The sequence below is a fragment of the Melanerpes formicivorus genome, unplaced genomic scaffold (assembly GCF_026170545.1).
Source record: "Melanerpes formicivorus ecotype bairdi unplaced genomic scaffold, bMelFor1.0.p_v2 SCAF_20, whole genome shotgun sequence".
In the NCBI taxonomy this organism is placed as follows: domain Eukaryota; kingdom Metazoa; phylum Chordata; class Aves; order Piciformes; family Picidae; genus Melanerpes; species Melanerpes formicivorus.
Window position 1 is genome coordinate 10,774,816 of NW_027142372.1, and position 13,358 is coordinate 10,788,173.

At 49.5% G+C, this 13,358-nt stretch overlaps 1 protein-coding gene across 1 annotated transcript in view; it reads left to right on the plus strand.

Annotated features, from left to right (window-relative positions):
* SLC7A5 (solute carrier family 7 member 5) overlaps positions 1 to 13,358 on the plus strand; it is a 47,867-nt gene that overhangs the window by 13,057 nt on the left and 21,452 nt on the right. Inside the window, exon 2 of the mRNA XM_068150806.1 lies at positions 1,622 to 1,747. Within this exon, the coding sequence (XP_068006907.1) occupies positions 1,622 to 1,747 (126 nt within the window). The remainder of the gene's footprint in view (positions 1 to 1,621; positions 1,748 to 13,358) is intronic.

A 13,358-nucleotide genomic window follows, 5' to 3' on the forward strand; every position in this document is an offset into this window, starting at 1 on the left:
CCATGTATGTTGAGGTCTTAAGGCAGAGGATGCTCTAGTTGGATGGTTTGTACTGCCCAGCAACTTTATCCATCCCTTTCCCTGCTCTGTTCTGAAGCATCCCATGTGGCTCAGCCTTGCTAGGGCAGGCTTGTGGCCAGCATCTCTACTGTCAGTCTCCTGGAGACAACGGTGGCTGGTGAAGGTGCTGCTGATCCCCCTTATGCTTCTGGGGGGGTTTGCTTACAGCTGAAATATCTATATTAGATGCTCTGGGCTCTGTGGGTATAGATACAGCCTGAAACCTCAGGAAAAGGTGATCTGTCTTGAAGGTGAACATTTTGGGGTGCAGCTGTCTGGCTCTCCTCAAGGTAGTGGGGTTCTGTGAAAATGAGCTGCAGGATATGGGGAAGAGCCTTTGCCACAGGGGCAGAGGCCACCCTGGAAAGGATCCCACAGGGAAAAGCCTCCAACACGAGAAGAAAGGTTGAGGTCTGCTCCTCCCCAAGCTGCTCAGGAACTAGTTGGCTCCAGAGACTGGCAACAAGCTGGTGTGGAAGCAGCAAGGGTTGGCTTGGTGCAAGGGACATGAGAGGAGGGCATCCAGCACGTGGGGCACTGTCATTCTCTGCGTGACATTTGCTCATCTCTATAACAAGCAACAGGCTCTGGGGAGCAGGGAGTGAGCAGGACACAAAAATAGTAAGTGATTTGGAAGAGCAGTAAAGGTTTTAGCCATTATTTTCTCTGAAGCAGGTAAAACTTGTCCAGTCAGCAGCTCCAGACAGCTCCTAGTTCATGCTGTCCCTTGCCTGGTAGGAGTGCCACACTGCATGGGGATGTAGAAGAGAGTGATGAGGGAGAAGAGGGGAGCAAAAACACAAGTAGGAAATGAGGCTTTATTAGTTGCATTCACCACTGAGCAACTTCTAAGGAAGGGGAGCTTCTCAGCAAGCAGGATGCAGCATGATCCAAGTACAGGAGCAAGTCTGAGCTGTTGCTCTGGCCTGCTCTCTGCAAGCCTTTTGTCCATCACTGTGGTGTGTGGTCCTTGTGAGCATCTCTGAAAGCCTGTACCACCCTCCCTGGCACTGGGGGTCAGACAGGGGATGAGGGTTTCCTTGGATGCAGCTCCCCCTCGCAGCTTCTCAAACGGGTCAGGGCAGAGACACCTATGTTTGTGCAGCAGGCAGCACGCTGTGGCCTCCATAGCCTTCTAGGTGCTATTGTTAGACAAATAACTATTTACCAGCTCTGGAAGCTTGGTCTGGCACTTCGGTGGTGTTGTCACACAGCAGTGGCATTAAGCTGGATCAACTTGACAGGGATGGCGGCCAAGCACTTTGATTCTAAAGGTTGCAGTGAGCACTTCTAGTTGCATGCCTGCAGAAGTGTGGTTTGCAGTGGGGCAGGGTAGTTACCCCAGGGAGTGTGTGCACTGCCCAAGCCACCTGTCTGAAGGAGAAGGGAGAGTTGTGTGCCCACAGAGCCTTACTTTGGAAGAGTTTCTGTTAGAGAAAGAGACTCCTGCTGCTTGCTGAAGTCTTAGCAAAAAGCAAATGCTGGTTTGTTATTATTTGGTTTGTGTTTTAAGTGTTTCACTGGAAGCTGATGTGGCTCTTCTTGTCCTTTTCCCTCCCAGTGCTCCTCACGGCAGTGAACTGTTACAGTGTGAAAGCTGCTACCCGTGTCCAGGATGCCTTTGCTGCGGCAAAGCTGCTGGCGCTGGCCCTGATCATCATTCTTGGCTTCGTGCAGCTTGCGAAGGGTGAGTGTGTTTCCTTCTGCTCCTGAAGGTGGTGGAAGCCCAAGAGTTCCTAACCCCAGCATTTCAGAGTTAGCAGGAGTGCTTTATGAGCTCCTGAGCACTTGGGTGATCTTTCCAGCCTGTGCTTTGCAAAGGGCTGAGTGCTTTTGTGAGACTTCCTGTCTGCCTTGCTCCAGGAATCATAGAATCAATAAGGGTGGAAAAGACCTCAAAGATCACCAAGTCCAACCTGTCACCCAACACCTCATGACTAAACCATGGCACCAAGTGCCACATCCAGTGCCCTCCTGAACACCTCCAGGGATGGTGACTCCACCACCTCCCTGGGCAGCACATTCCAATGGCTAACAACTCTCTCTGTGAAGAACTTTCTCCTCACCTCGAACCTAAACTTCCCCTGGTGCAGCTTAAGACTGTGTCCTCTTGTTCTGGTGCTGGTTGCCTGGGAGAAGAGACCAACCCCTTCCTGGCTACAACCTCCCTTCAGGTAGTTGCAGAGAGCAATAAGGTCTCCCCTGAGCCTCCTCTTCTCCAGGCTGAACAACCCCAGCTCCCTCAGCCTCTCCTCACAGGGCTGTGCTCAAGGCCTCTCCCCAGCCTCGTTGCCCTTCTCTGGGCATGTTCAAGTGTCTCAATGTCCTTCTCAAATTGGGGGGCTCAGAACTGGACACAGTACTCGTGTGGCCTAAGCAGTGCTGAGTACAGGGGCACAATGACTTCCCTGCTCCTGCTGGCCACACTATTCTTGATGCAGGCCAGTGGTGGATTTCATACTGCTGGAACACAGTATACAGAATTTCAGAGTGGTTTGAGTTGGAAGGGACCTTTAAAAGTCTTCTAATTCATCTCCCCAGCATTCAGCAGGGACATCTGCAACTAGAATAAGTTGCTCTGAGCCCCAGACAACATGACCTGGAATGTTTCCAGGGATGTCTCCCACCTCTCTGGGCAGCTTGGGCTGGTATTTCACAACTCTTGGTCAATGTGAAAAATTTCTGCCTTCCATCTAGTCTAAATCTCCCTCTTTTAGTTTAAAAACACCTTCCCTTCTCCAGTCAGAACAGGCCTTAATGAAAGTCTATCCCCAGCTTTTTGTATTGCCCCCAAGGCCTTTTCCATTTAAGTCAGTGACTGCAGCCTCTCCCTTTGAGGCTGCAGAGCTTCCAAGTCCACAGGTACTGACAATTTGGGTGCTGTGGCTCATGGAAATCTTTCCTATTAACTGTTAGCTGGTCGTGACCACTTGTTGCTAGAGCAGCATCTGGACATGCAGACCAGCCCCCAGTAACTTCCATTCTTTCACAACTGGCCCAGTACCTTTCCCTTGTTCCTGCTTTGGGTGTGGAAGAGCTTGGTCAAGTCCGTGGGGTCACAGAGGAAAGCTGGGGTCAGGCAGGGCTGCAGAAGCTGCGTGGTGAGCAGATATTAGGGCTGTCAGCTGACTCTGGCACACGTCTGTCATCTAACACCAGGAAGGAAGATAGAAAAGGGAAGCTGAAGCAAATTTTCTGGTGATTCTGCTTGTTTTCTTCATGAACATCTACAGTCCTCTCAAACCTAGGGGGATGTTTTGTTCCAAACCCCTCTGATGAGCTAATCCACACAGATAAGTTTCCTTGGGTGAGTTTTGTGGAAATAAACTTTTGTCAGGGAGCAGTGGGGGCCCTGCTGGTGAAATGTGGGTAAAAGTCTATAGATACTCCCTCCAGTCTCTGCTGGGAACTCAGTTTGTGTGCACACATGGGTCATTAGAATTCCTGTCTCAGCTCTGGGAGCCAGTGCTGTCTGTGCAGAATTTCTTGCTTTATCAGAGGGTTTATTTTCTTCCAGCTCAGTGGCTACACTCAACAGGACCATTGTTTGAGGCTTATCACAAGCTATACCTCCTTCCTCTTCATAACTCCCCAGACTGCTTTGCTAAACCTTTTTCCCCTCTCTTAGAAGGAAGAGGATAAGTAACCATAACTCTCTGACAGTGCTTTAACATGTTACCAATAAAAGAACTTTACAGTTGCTTTTTGTTTGCAGGGAAGAATCCTCAGAATTCCCTTCCCTCCCTCTGTGCTCTTCTTTTCTCCTCCTGTGCAGGGTGAATCACTTTCCCACCATGGTTCCTCAGGTATAAAAACACATTATTTGGGAGACCTTCTGGCTCTCTGCAAGTCCCTGTAAGGAGGTCTGAGCCAGATGGGTGTTGGTCTCTTCTCCCAAGGAACAAGTGATAGGACAAGGAAATGGCCTCAGGTTGCACCAGGGAAGGTTTAGGTTGGACAATTTCTTTCCCCAAAAGGAGAGGATTGTCAGGGCCTGGACCAGGCTGCTCAGGGCAGTGGTAGAGTCACCATCCCTGGAGGAGGTTTAAAGCTGTGGAGTTGTGGTGCTGAGGGACATGGTTTAGTGGTGACCTGGCAGGTCTGGATTAAGGGTTGGACTCAATGATCTTAAAGCTCTCTTCCAACCCAATCTTTATGTGCCTTATACATATAAGTTCTGTATTTCCATTGGTTTGGATCTGTAACCAGGAAGAGATTTCAGTCTATACTGAAGCCATCCTGTACTCGATTGTCTCTTGCCTCCTGTGATGCCAGTTTCAAGTTTTGGGTAGGTCTGGAGAGCTTCAGCTGTGACTTGTATGCACCTTGAAGTAAATGTCATCTTCAGGTGATGTTGAGTTTCCTGCTGAGCCACCTGGCCTCTTCACAGAGAGTGAAAGAGAACAAGCTCCAAAGCAACAGTTAGATGATAACATCTGAAAGCAAAGACCTTTTCTTCCTGTCTGGGCACACAGCACCCAGCATAAAGCAGAGTGGCTCAGAGAGGGAATCTTAGGTGGTACAGATGTTCCTCACAGAGCCCACATTTACACCTTGTCCTTAGTGTCACACAACTGCCTGTCTGAGCTCCTCTTTTACCACACACTGCCTGGGATTCTGCCTGTGCTCTAACATGGATCTTACTAATCTCCTTAAGGAAGTTGCAGGCTTTCTGGTAAGTCCCTAAGAATGCACAAGCTCCTTTCATTTGCCCTTACTCAGCCTCCACATACATTGTGCAACTTCCTCAGCTGTTCTTTACATTCTTTTGGATGGCTTGATGCTTTTCTGTAGCAGGAGTACATCAAGAAGCTGTCTTTTTCCTTCCTTTTTTCTTCAAGGGAAGCATAGTAGCATCCCTTAACACATGCCAAAACTGAAGAGGCACTGCACTGTTCTGCTTCTTTCTCAGGGCAAGAAATGATGGCTACAAGCTGTGAGGCAAGGGAATTTATTAGCAAAACACTTAATTGTAATGCAGAGCCCAGGGAGGTTACCCAGGAAAGTTGTTTCACTGGAGATTTACAAAAACAGGTTAATAAACACCTCTGGGGAATGGTTTAAGTGAGTTAAACCTGCCTTGGTTCAGGGGGGACATACCTGGTGCACCTGGAAGCCACTGGGGCTGTGCTGTGTGTCAGCAACGCAGCACTGAGCTGCTGGATCATCTCCAGGGGAAGTACTCCAGACCCAGTCTTCTCAAGTGCTGATGCTTCTAAATGTGTTAGAGAAAGGCCTGTGTAACCTCTGAGTAGATCCTGGGTGATCCTGGGTCCCATGCCTTTCCTGCTCCTTTCCTGCATGCCCTTGTTTTCTTTTGTACCCCTTGGACAAAGAGGACTCTTACCACTACCAGCCCAATACATTCAGTCTCTGGCCAGCAGCTTGAGGTGAAATCCATGCCAAGGGGATTTGTGTGGGGCTGCAGTTTCAGCAGTGAAGGGCTTGTGTAGTTCCCATGACAGCCTGGAGAGTGCCTGAGCAGTGCTGATTAACTTCTTTAATGGTTGCTGTCCCACTGCTGCTTTATGTTTACAGTATCCATAAACAAAGGAGGAGCAGTACCACAGTTTCTTGCTCAAATGTGGAAACTTCTGAGACTTCACAGAAATGTGTCTGACCTCCTTCCTTGGCTTTCCTTTTTATCCTTTCATGGGGTAGTTTCATTCTTCTCAGAAAAGCAGTAACATCTCAAGCAGGACAAAGAAATCTGCGGCCGTGTCAGCAGACAGCAGACAGTGTTTCCTTGTGATCTCTCTGGACAGCTGGTTTACATCACTCCTTTCATGCAGCTTCAAAAGGAGGGCAGGAGTTGGTTTCCTACTTAGAAAGCCTTTCAACTTCTTGAAAGTTTGACTCAGTGTAGCTCACCCACTTGGGGTGCAATGATTTTACTAATGCAGAGTTGCACTTTTAATAAGCCTTTTGGGGGCAAAAGCTGAGTTGCTGTACAAGTTCAGTGTCCTGACCTTAGGGTGTTGGTGTGCAAAACAAGTGTGACCCTCAGCTGCACACTCCACCAGCCTGTAGCACTTGAGTAGTATGAAGAGCTTGGAGCCTAGACAAGATCAGGATTTTTTCACTCCAGTGTTATAAAAATGAGGCTTGGTTTTGGTTCTGCTGTTCTCCCAGCTCTCACAAATTGGCTTTCCTGGGTATTTTGTTCTTGACCTGGTGAGCAGGGTGTCTGGGACTATGCTTATAGATGTCAATGGCTATCAGTATCTGAAGGGAAAGTGTCAAGAGGATGGGGTCAGACTCTTTGTCAGTGGTGCCCAGTGACAACAGAAGGGGCAGTGGTTGTAAACTGTAACCTAGGAGGTTCTCTCTGAACAGGAGGAGAAAATTCCTTGCTGCTAGGGTGTTGGATCCCTGCAGCAGGCTGCCCAGAGAAGTTGTGGAGTCTTATTTTCTGGAGAGATTCCAAACCTACCTTGTCACTGTGATCCTGGGCAAGCTGCTGTGGGAGACTCTGCTTTAGCAGAGGGTTGAACTCAATGATCTCCAGAGGCCCCTTGCAAGCCCCACCATGCTGAGACTCTGTGACTAGATTGTGCAGCCAGTTTGGACAGGGGCTGTGCAGGTTTGAGGGATGTTTTCTGCACAGAGAGGTCTGTGGTTAGGCTTGCAGTTGTGCTCTTCATAGCCCATCACCCTGCACCTCACAGTGCCTTCAAAATGAATCTAGGCATGGAATGGTCACAGGCTGTGCTGATCTTTAAGGACACTCCCATGCTTTTTACATGTGAGGAAAGTCAGGAGAGGTTTTGGTGGCAAAGCAAAGGATCTAAAAGCTCCTGATACCTCAGGTATGTTCTTTTCTGTGGTTGATGTCCTGGGGTTTCTTAACTGTTTGTCTCCCCTCAGGCAGCTGCAGCAGTGAGGTGCTGTTCCTGGCTGCTGCAGGTCTGGGGAGTGCTGCAGTGCTGGGCTCCAGCTCTCACTCTGCCATTCCTCACCTCCAGTTCTGCTTGAAAAAAATAAATATATATATATATAAATAAATCTAATTGGGCATTTGGAACTTGGGGAAATAGAATTTAGCACTCATTTTATTGAATTATTTTTATTGAACTTACTTTTTCCCTCTTAATGCCTGATTCCTGATCTGTGGTGCCCTGAATGCCTCTTTGATGGCAGCAGCATGATTATCTCTAACTCCCTTCATGGGCTTGTCAGAGACCAGCAGCGTGGCATCTGCTGAACAAGCACAGGGTGAATTAAGGACAAAGCAGGCAGGTCTGTCTCCAGACCTTTGCTGTGGGAAGCTTAGACTAGGCAGAGAATTTTGGTTTAGTGGTGGGTTTTGCCTTTAAATGGATGTGTACAATGCCAGCCAGCACTGGCACCCCCCACCCAATACCGTATGCTTGTTGTGAGAAGGTATTTAGAGGTGTAGCTGTGGCTGGCAAATGGTCAGCTCCACACAGGAGAGTTTCTGAAAGGGCTGGAATGAAAATTGTGGCCTTCAGTTGTTAGTGTGTGCTTAGCATGGCTGTGAAGCCTCCTGAAAATGTCGTTGAGGTACACTGGGTGTGAGGCAACATCTTGGTGCTGAGGGTGTGTGGGCACATCTGGGTCCTGCTTTCATTTATGGAATCCCTTTGTCCCTTGCTGGAAAACATCTCTTTGGTCTCTCCCTTTCTCTCTGAGGGTTATTTTGCTAGTTCCTTACCCAAGTTTTTGTTTCTGCCTTTTTTTCTTCTGAAAAACCCCATGATGAAGAATGACCTGAGGGAGGGGAAGTTTACTCACTCTTCCTTTCCTCTGAAATTTCCTTCTCTGCTGCCAGTGGAAACGTCAGCTGAATGTCCCAAAGAAGTCCCTTGAGCCAGCTCTGGAGTGACCCTGGGGTGCTGAGGGGCCAAGCTCTGCAAGCAGCAATGGCAAGGATGCAGCTGTAAGCATGGGGCAGGGCTGCTCTGGAGGGGTCCTGCTGACCCAGCACGAAAACCTGATTTTCTGGCTGGTAATTCAAATCTCAGGCTCCATCAGGTCTTGGAGCACAGTGGCACATAGATCCCCAGAGAAAACAAGAGTCACTCTTGTCTGAATTCCCCTAGGTTTGTACCTACACTTAATCACACTCAACCAGCCAGAGATGAATGAACACTTAGCATAGCTAAAGGAATGGAATAGAATGGAATAGAATTAACCAGGTTGGAAAAGACCTTCGAGATCATCAGGTCCAACCCAACACCATCTAACCAACTAAACCATGGCATCGAGTGCCTCACCCAGTCTCCTCTTAAACACTTCCAGGAGCTTTCCTTTGATTCATTTTCATCCTTCACCTCCATAAGGTGAACCCAAGAGTGAAGTTGATGAGCAGGTCAGTGTTTAGGAGTTTGGGGTTTTTAGCCACAGCAGTTTCTGCTAACAGAGGGTAGATGCAGCAGTGCCTTTGTGCACCCTGTGTGGTGTTTTAGACAGCAGCAGGGTAGTTGTCACACTGCTGTCTGTGCCCAGAGGGAACAACTCACCCGAGGGACTGCCTCTGGGACACAAGAATCAACTGGTGGTGGAGCTGTAAGTGTCTGAGGGGAGTTTGGAGGCCAAAGCCAAACCAAATGGGCGTTCACTCAGCCAGCCCATGACTAATTCCTGCTGAAGATCCTCTTTGGCAGAGAAGAGGCAAAGCCTATGGACAGTAAATGTCCCTCAAGCTTTGAGTGTGTCCCTGCATGTTGAGGCTGATGCTGGTGCTAAAAGGATGGCAAGAAAAGCTTGCCCTGCAGCTGCCCATGCTGTTTCTTGTTACACTGGCATCCAGAAATGCCACCACAACATGACTTTGCAGCAGTGAGCTTTGAAGGCAGGTTATTGTGCTTCCCTTACTCACCCTCTTGTCCGTGGAGCACACGGAGAGTGGAAGACCGCGCCGAAGGAGAGCACGGAGGAGGAAGCTGGGAAAGCTGCCAGGGGTCCTGCACCTCTAAATCACATCAGCCACATGGTGGAGATTAATCAGGCATCTTAATGCTGGAGGGTTGATACAACACAATTAAGTTTTATGGGCCTCTTGCTCTCTAATCTTGCATTGCTTTTGCAGCCAAAGGTGGATGCAGATGCTGAGCCCAGGTGGGCAGGGCAGATCAGTGTGCTATGCAGCTTGCCTGCTCTGCTTTGGAGTCAGCAGCGGTTCAGTTCTGCTCAGACAATTTTTTTCTTGCCCTCTCTGCCCAGAAGGTTGGGGTTTTTTTGGCAATTACAAATTCAAGAAGAGAGCTCAGCTTGGTGAGGCTTTTGCATTTTGCAAGTGTGAAGTTACCTGTTCAAAAAGAAATGTCATGCATTTAATAACAGCAGAAAACCCACCCAAAACACAGCAGTTGGTCAGTGACCTGTGCTTGTTAACAAGATCATTGTGTGCACACTCTGTCCTTTCATGATGGTGGGAACTGTTGTGTGTTTAACACTGGGTATGGAGGCTCCTGGCTGTGTCAGCTCCTCAGGGTGCAGGTGTGCCCTGCCATCTGAAAAGCTGCTTTAGCTGAGGAGCTGTGGATTGTAGCACCTTGCACACTTCCACTACCCTCAATGAACTGCCAAACTCTAAGCTAGATGTGAGGTAGGTGCCTTGCACTAGCAGCTGAGGAGCACACCTCAGACCTACCAGTGTCCACCCTGCTCACCACTGCTGTGGGCTGAGTGGGTGTTAAGTCATCTGACATGGGAGGCTGTGTTGGCTTCTCGTTTTCCCAAGTGCAGCTATCCCAGCAACGCAGACATTTAACTGGAGAGCAGCTAATACTTTGGTATTTGCTCCTTTGGATCTCATCTCTCCCAAGTCTTAATTGCAGCAGTAGCAGTGGTTCATGCCTAAGGTGTATCAGCATAGCTCTGTGTGTGTTCATCTACTTTAGCTTGTGTTTTGTATTGTGATCCTTTCCCACAGCCTTCAGCTGAAGTTAATGGCCTTGCCTGTGCTGCTCAAGGTATGGGTGACAGGCAGGAGGATCTGCTCTCCTGAGTGTTCTTGGCTCTCCTGCATGTCAAGCAGCTTGGCTCTGCTTGTCCTGTCCAGAGAATTCAGGTGGCCCATTCTTTGTCATTCTCAATCACAAGCTCCTATGGATGTGGATTGAACCTGTTGTACTGATATGGGAAGGGAAAACAAGGTTGTGGAAGTGGCTGGAAACTTCTGGGTGGTTTGTTTGGGGTTTGCACCTTGCTTTTACCCTGCACAGATAGAGACAGACAAGGGACTCCTACCTCCCTGGGCAGCCTCTTCTAATGCCTGAAAACACCTTTCCATGGTGTTTCATAGTTTCATAGTTTCATTCAGGGTTGGAAGGGACCACAAGGATCATCTAGTTCCAACCCCCCTGCCATGGGCAGGGACACCCCACACTAGATCAGGCTGGACAGAGCCTCATCCAGCCTGCTCTTAAACACCCCCAGGGACGGGACCTCGACCACCTCCCTGGACAACCCATTCCAGGGTTTCACCACTCTCATGGTGAAGAACCTCCTCCTCACATCCAGCCTGAATCTCCCCACCTCCAGCTTCATTCCATTCCCCCTAGTCCTATCACTACCTGATATCCTGAGAAGTCCTTCCCCAGCCTTCCTGTAGGCCCCCTTCAGATCCTGGAAGGCGACAATTAGGTCACCTCGGAGCCTTCTCTTCTGCAGACTGAACAGCCCCAACTCCCTCAGTCTGTCCTCATAGGAGAGGTGCTCCAGCCCTCTGATCATCCTCGTGGCCCTTCTCTGGACACGTTCCAGCACCTCCACATCCCTCTTGTAATAGGGGCTCCAGAACTGGACACAGTACTCCAGGTGGGGTCTCACCAGGGCTGAGTAGAGGGGGAGGATCACCTCCCTCGACCTGCTAGCCACACTTCTCCTGATGCAGCCCAGGATCTGATTGGCTTTGCGGGCTGCAAGTGTGCCAAAGATCATGCAGGGTCTTTTCATCCGGGTCTCAGAGCTACCTCTGTGCTTTCTGTATTGCTGTAGGGCTCACATGCTTCTGATGTCTGCTGCTTCTGGGACTGTTTCTTTCGTTCTCTTCAGCAAGCATTATGCTGGCAGACACAGAGGTTGTGAATATTGAAAGGTGTTTGCTCAGGAGTGAAAAGCTTTATGGTGCCACCAGCAGGATGCAGAGGAGGTGGGAAAGGTCTGTGTGGCCCAAGCAGCATCCTGGTGGACGACTGCAAAAGGAGAAGTGAAGTTTGAGTAGTGTGTAGGGTGGAGTGAATACAGGAGCCCAGACCCTTGGCTTCGCCCGGGAGGAGCAATAATAGTTCCTTGTAAACAGTCTTGACAGAAGTTCCCAGCACTTGGAGAAGAGTTTGCCCAGAGAACAGAAGGAAGTACTTGAAATGAGTTATGTGTCATAGCCTGTCCTCAGCCAGTGCTGTCAACTGGGACATAACCCTGGAGCTCCAGCTTCTCCTTGGATGCCCTCCCTGCTCTTCCAAAGTTCCAGTAGTCACTTTCAGGCTCATCTGCTATGGGACCCAAGTTTCATAGCTGCTGCTCAGAACTGCAGAGTGACAGTGATCAGAGACGAGCAGAGAGGTTGTGTGGCTGCCAAGTGTGACTTTCCTGGGGAGCCATGAGCTGCTGAGGAGATGTTCTCTTAACCCTGGCCCCTGTGTGTTTCTCGCTGTCTTGTTTTTCTGACTCAGTTGATTGAATTCCCACTGCTTTTCTCAGGAAATGGCTCAACAGCTGAGTGCATCTTGTCCTTTGGGATTTATCATGTATGCAACACATTTCTCCCTGGCTTGGTTTCCTCCATGAGCAAGATGTGCTGAGGGTCCCCCGACCCAATTCTCTTGCTGAGCTCTCTAGATAGATGGCTGTGTTCCCTCTCCTCACTGTTTAGGCAAGTCAAAAATATTTAATTATCATTACATGCTTTCTGCAAGAGAAGATTGCTGTGCTGTTTGAACTGGACTGGACATGACTGGGGAGCAAATGAACGTTTGCAAAGGAAGGGTCTGAACACGCAGTGCTTGGACCCGGGGTAGGGCCCTCCTGCAGGAAGGCCCCAGGTGACCCATCACTTGCTGGCACAATTACCAGAGTCTTGGCAGCTGGCAAGATCAGCAAATGGGGTTTATGTCAGAGCTTGTTATCTTAATTTGGTTAATTGTAGAGCAGAGTGCAGTGGAACAGCCAGTTCAAACCAGGCTTCAGATCACTGGGGTTGTCGGGCGCGGGCAGGGCACTGCATAGAGAGCGGCTGTGTTGGGCTGGGGAGGATGGGGGAGCTGGGAGGGTGGGCAGAGCGTGGCACTTAGAGACCTCTTGCCCCAGGGGAGCAGTCAAGGCTGTGCTTGGCAGCCTCACCAGCAGATTTGTAACCCTTGATTTGATGCAAAGTCTTGCAATTCAAACCTCCAAGAAGCTGGAATTGCACCTTGAGGTTTGAAAGATGTCTGGAGCTAAGTTTCCTAACTCCAGGTTAAGAAGGTCCTCAGGAGTGTTTGTATTAGAGGAAAGAGGTAAGAATGAGCTGAGCCATCTGCCCAGTATCTCCAGTCTCCAGCTGGGGCCAAGAGCAAGCATTAGTGGGTGAGTGTAAGAACAGGAGGGGCATGTGGTGCTTCCTGGACACTTTGGTAGAAGAGCATCGTGGTGATGCTGGGGGAGGACAGCTGCTCTCTTAGATGTGATCTTTGGGGTGTGCTTGTTAAGGAGCCCAGGCTCCTCTCATGCAACCAGGTAGTGATAAAGCATGAAAGAAGCAAAAGTTGTGGCAAAGGGGTATCATGTGGACACTTGAGAGCATGAGCTTGTCCCCTTGGAGTGGGGAGAGACAGATCTCGGCTCCTCTGGTTATTTAATGGTGTTCTGACGTGTTACTACAGCCACTGCACCATGGGAGCAAAGATGTGAAAGTTCAGCAACTTGCTGCAAGTTTTTGGAGGGCTACAGCTCTTGCTGGGTGAGGCTAGGAGAAGGCAGTGAGGTGTGAGCACCTCAAGGATTGTGGAGAACAAAAAAAATACCCCAAAACCACCCTTTCTTCCTACCTAGTCTCCTCTCTTGGCTGCCTCCACCCTGACTTGCCACTCCTTTGCCTGTAGCTGCATTGTGGTGCTTCAAAGGGTTAGGTGCATGCCAGGGCGGGTGCAAGGAAGAAGTGTGTGAGTAATTAGTTCTGTCCTACCCACCCATCCCTCCCTCCAGCCATCCACCACTCCTGCCCACCCACAGAGAAATGAGATGCCAGCCTTGAATTCCTCAGTTTGGGTGTTGGTGCCATAACAATCCTACTTCCCTCCTCTTTACTCTTGTGTTGTGGAGGGCAGCAGTTCTGACACACAGCCAAAGTG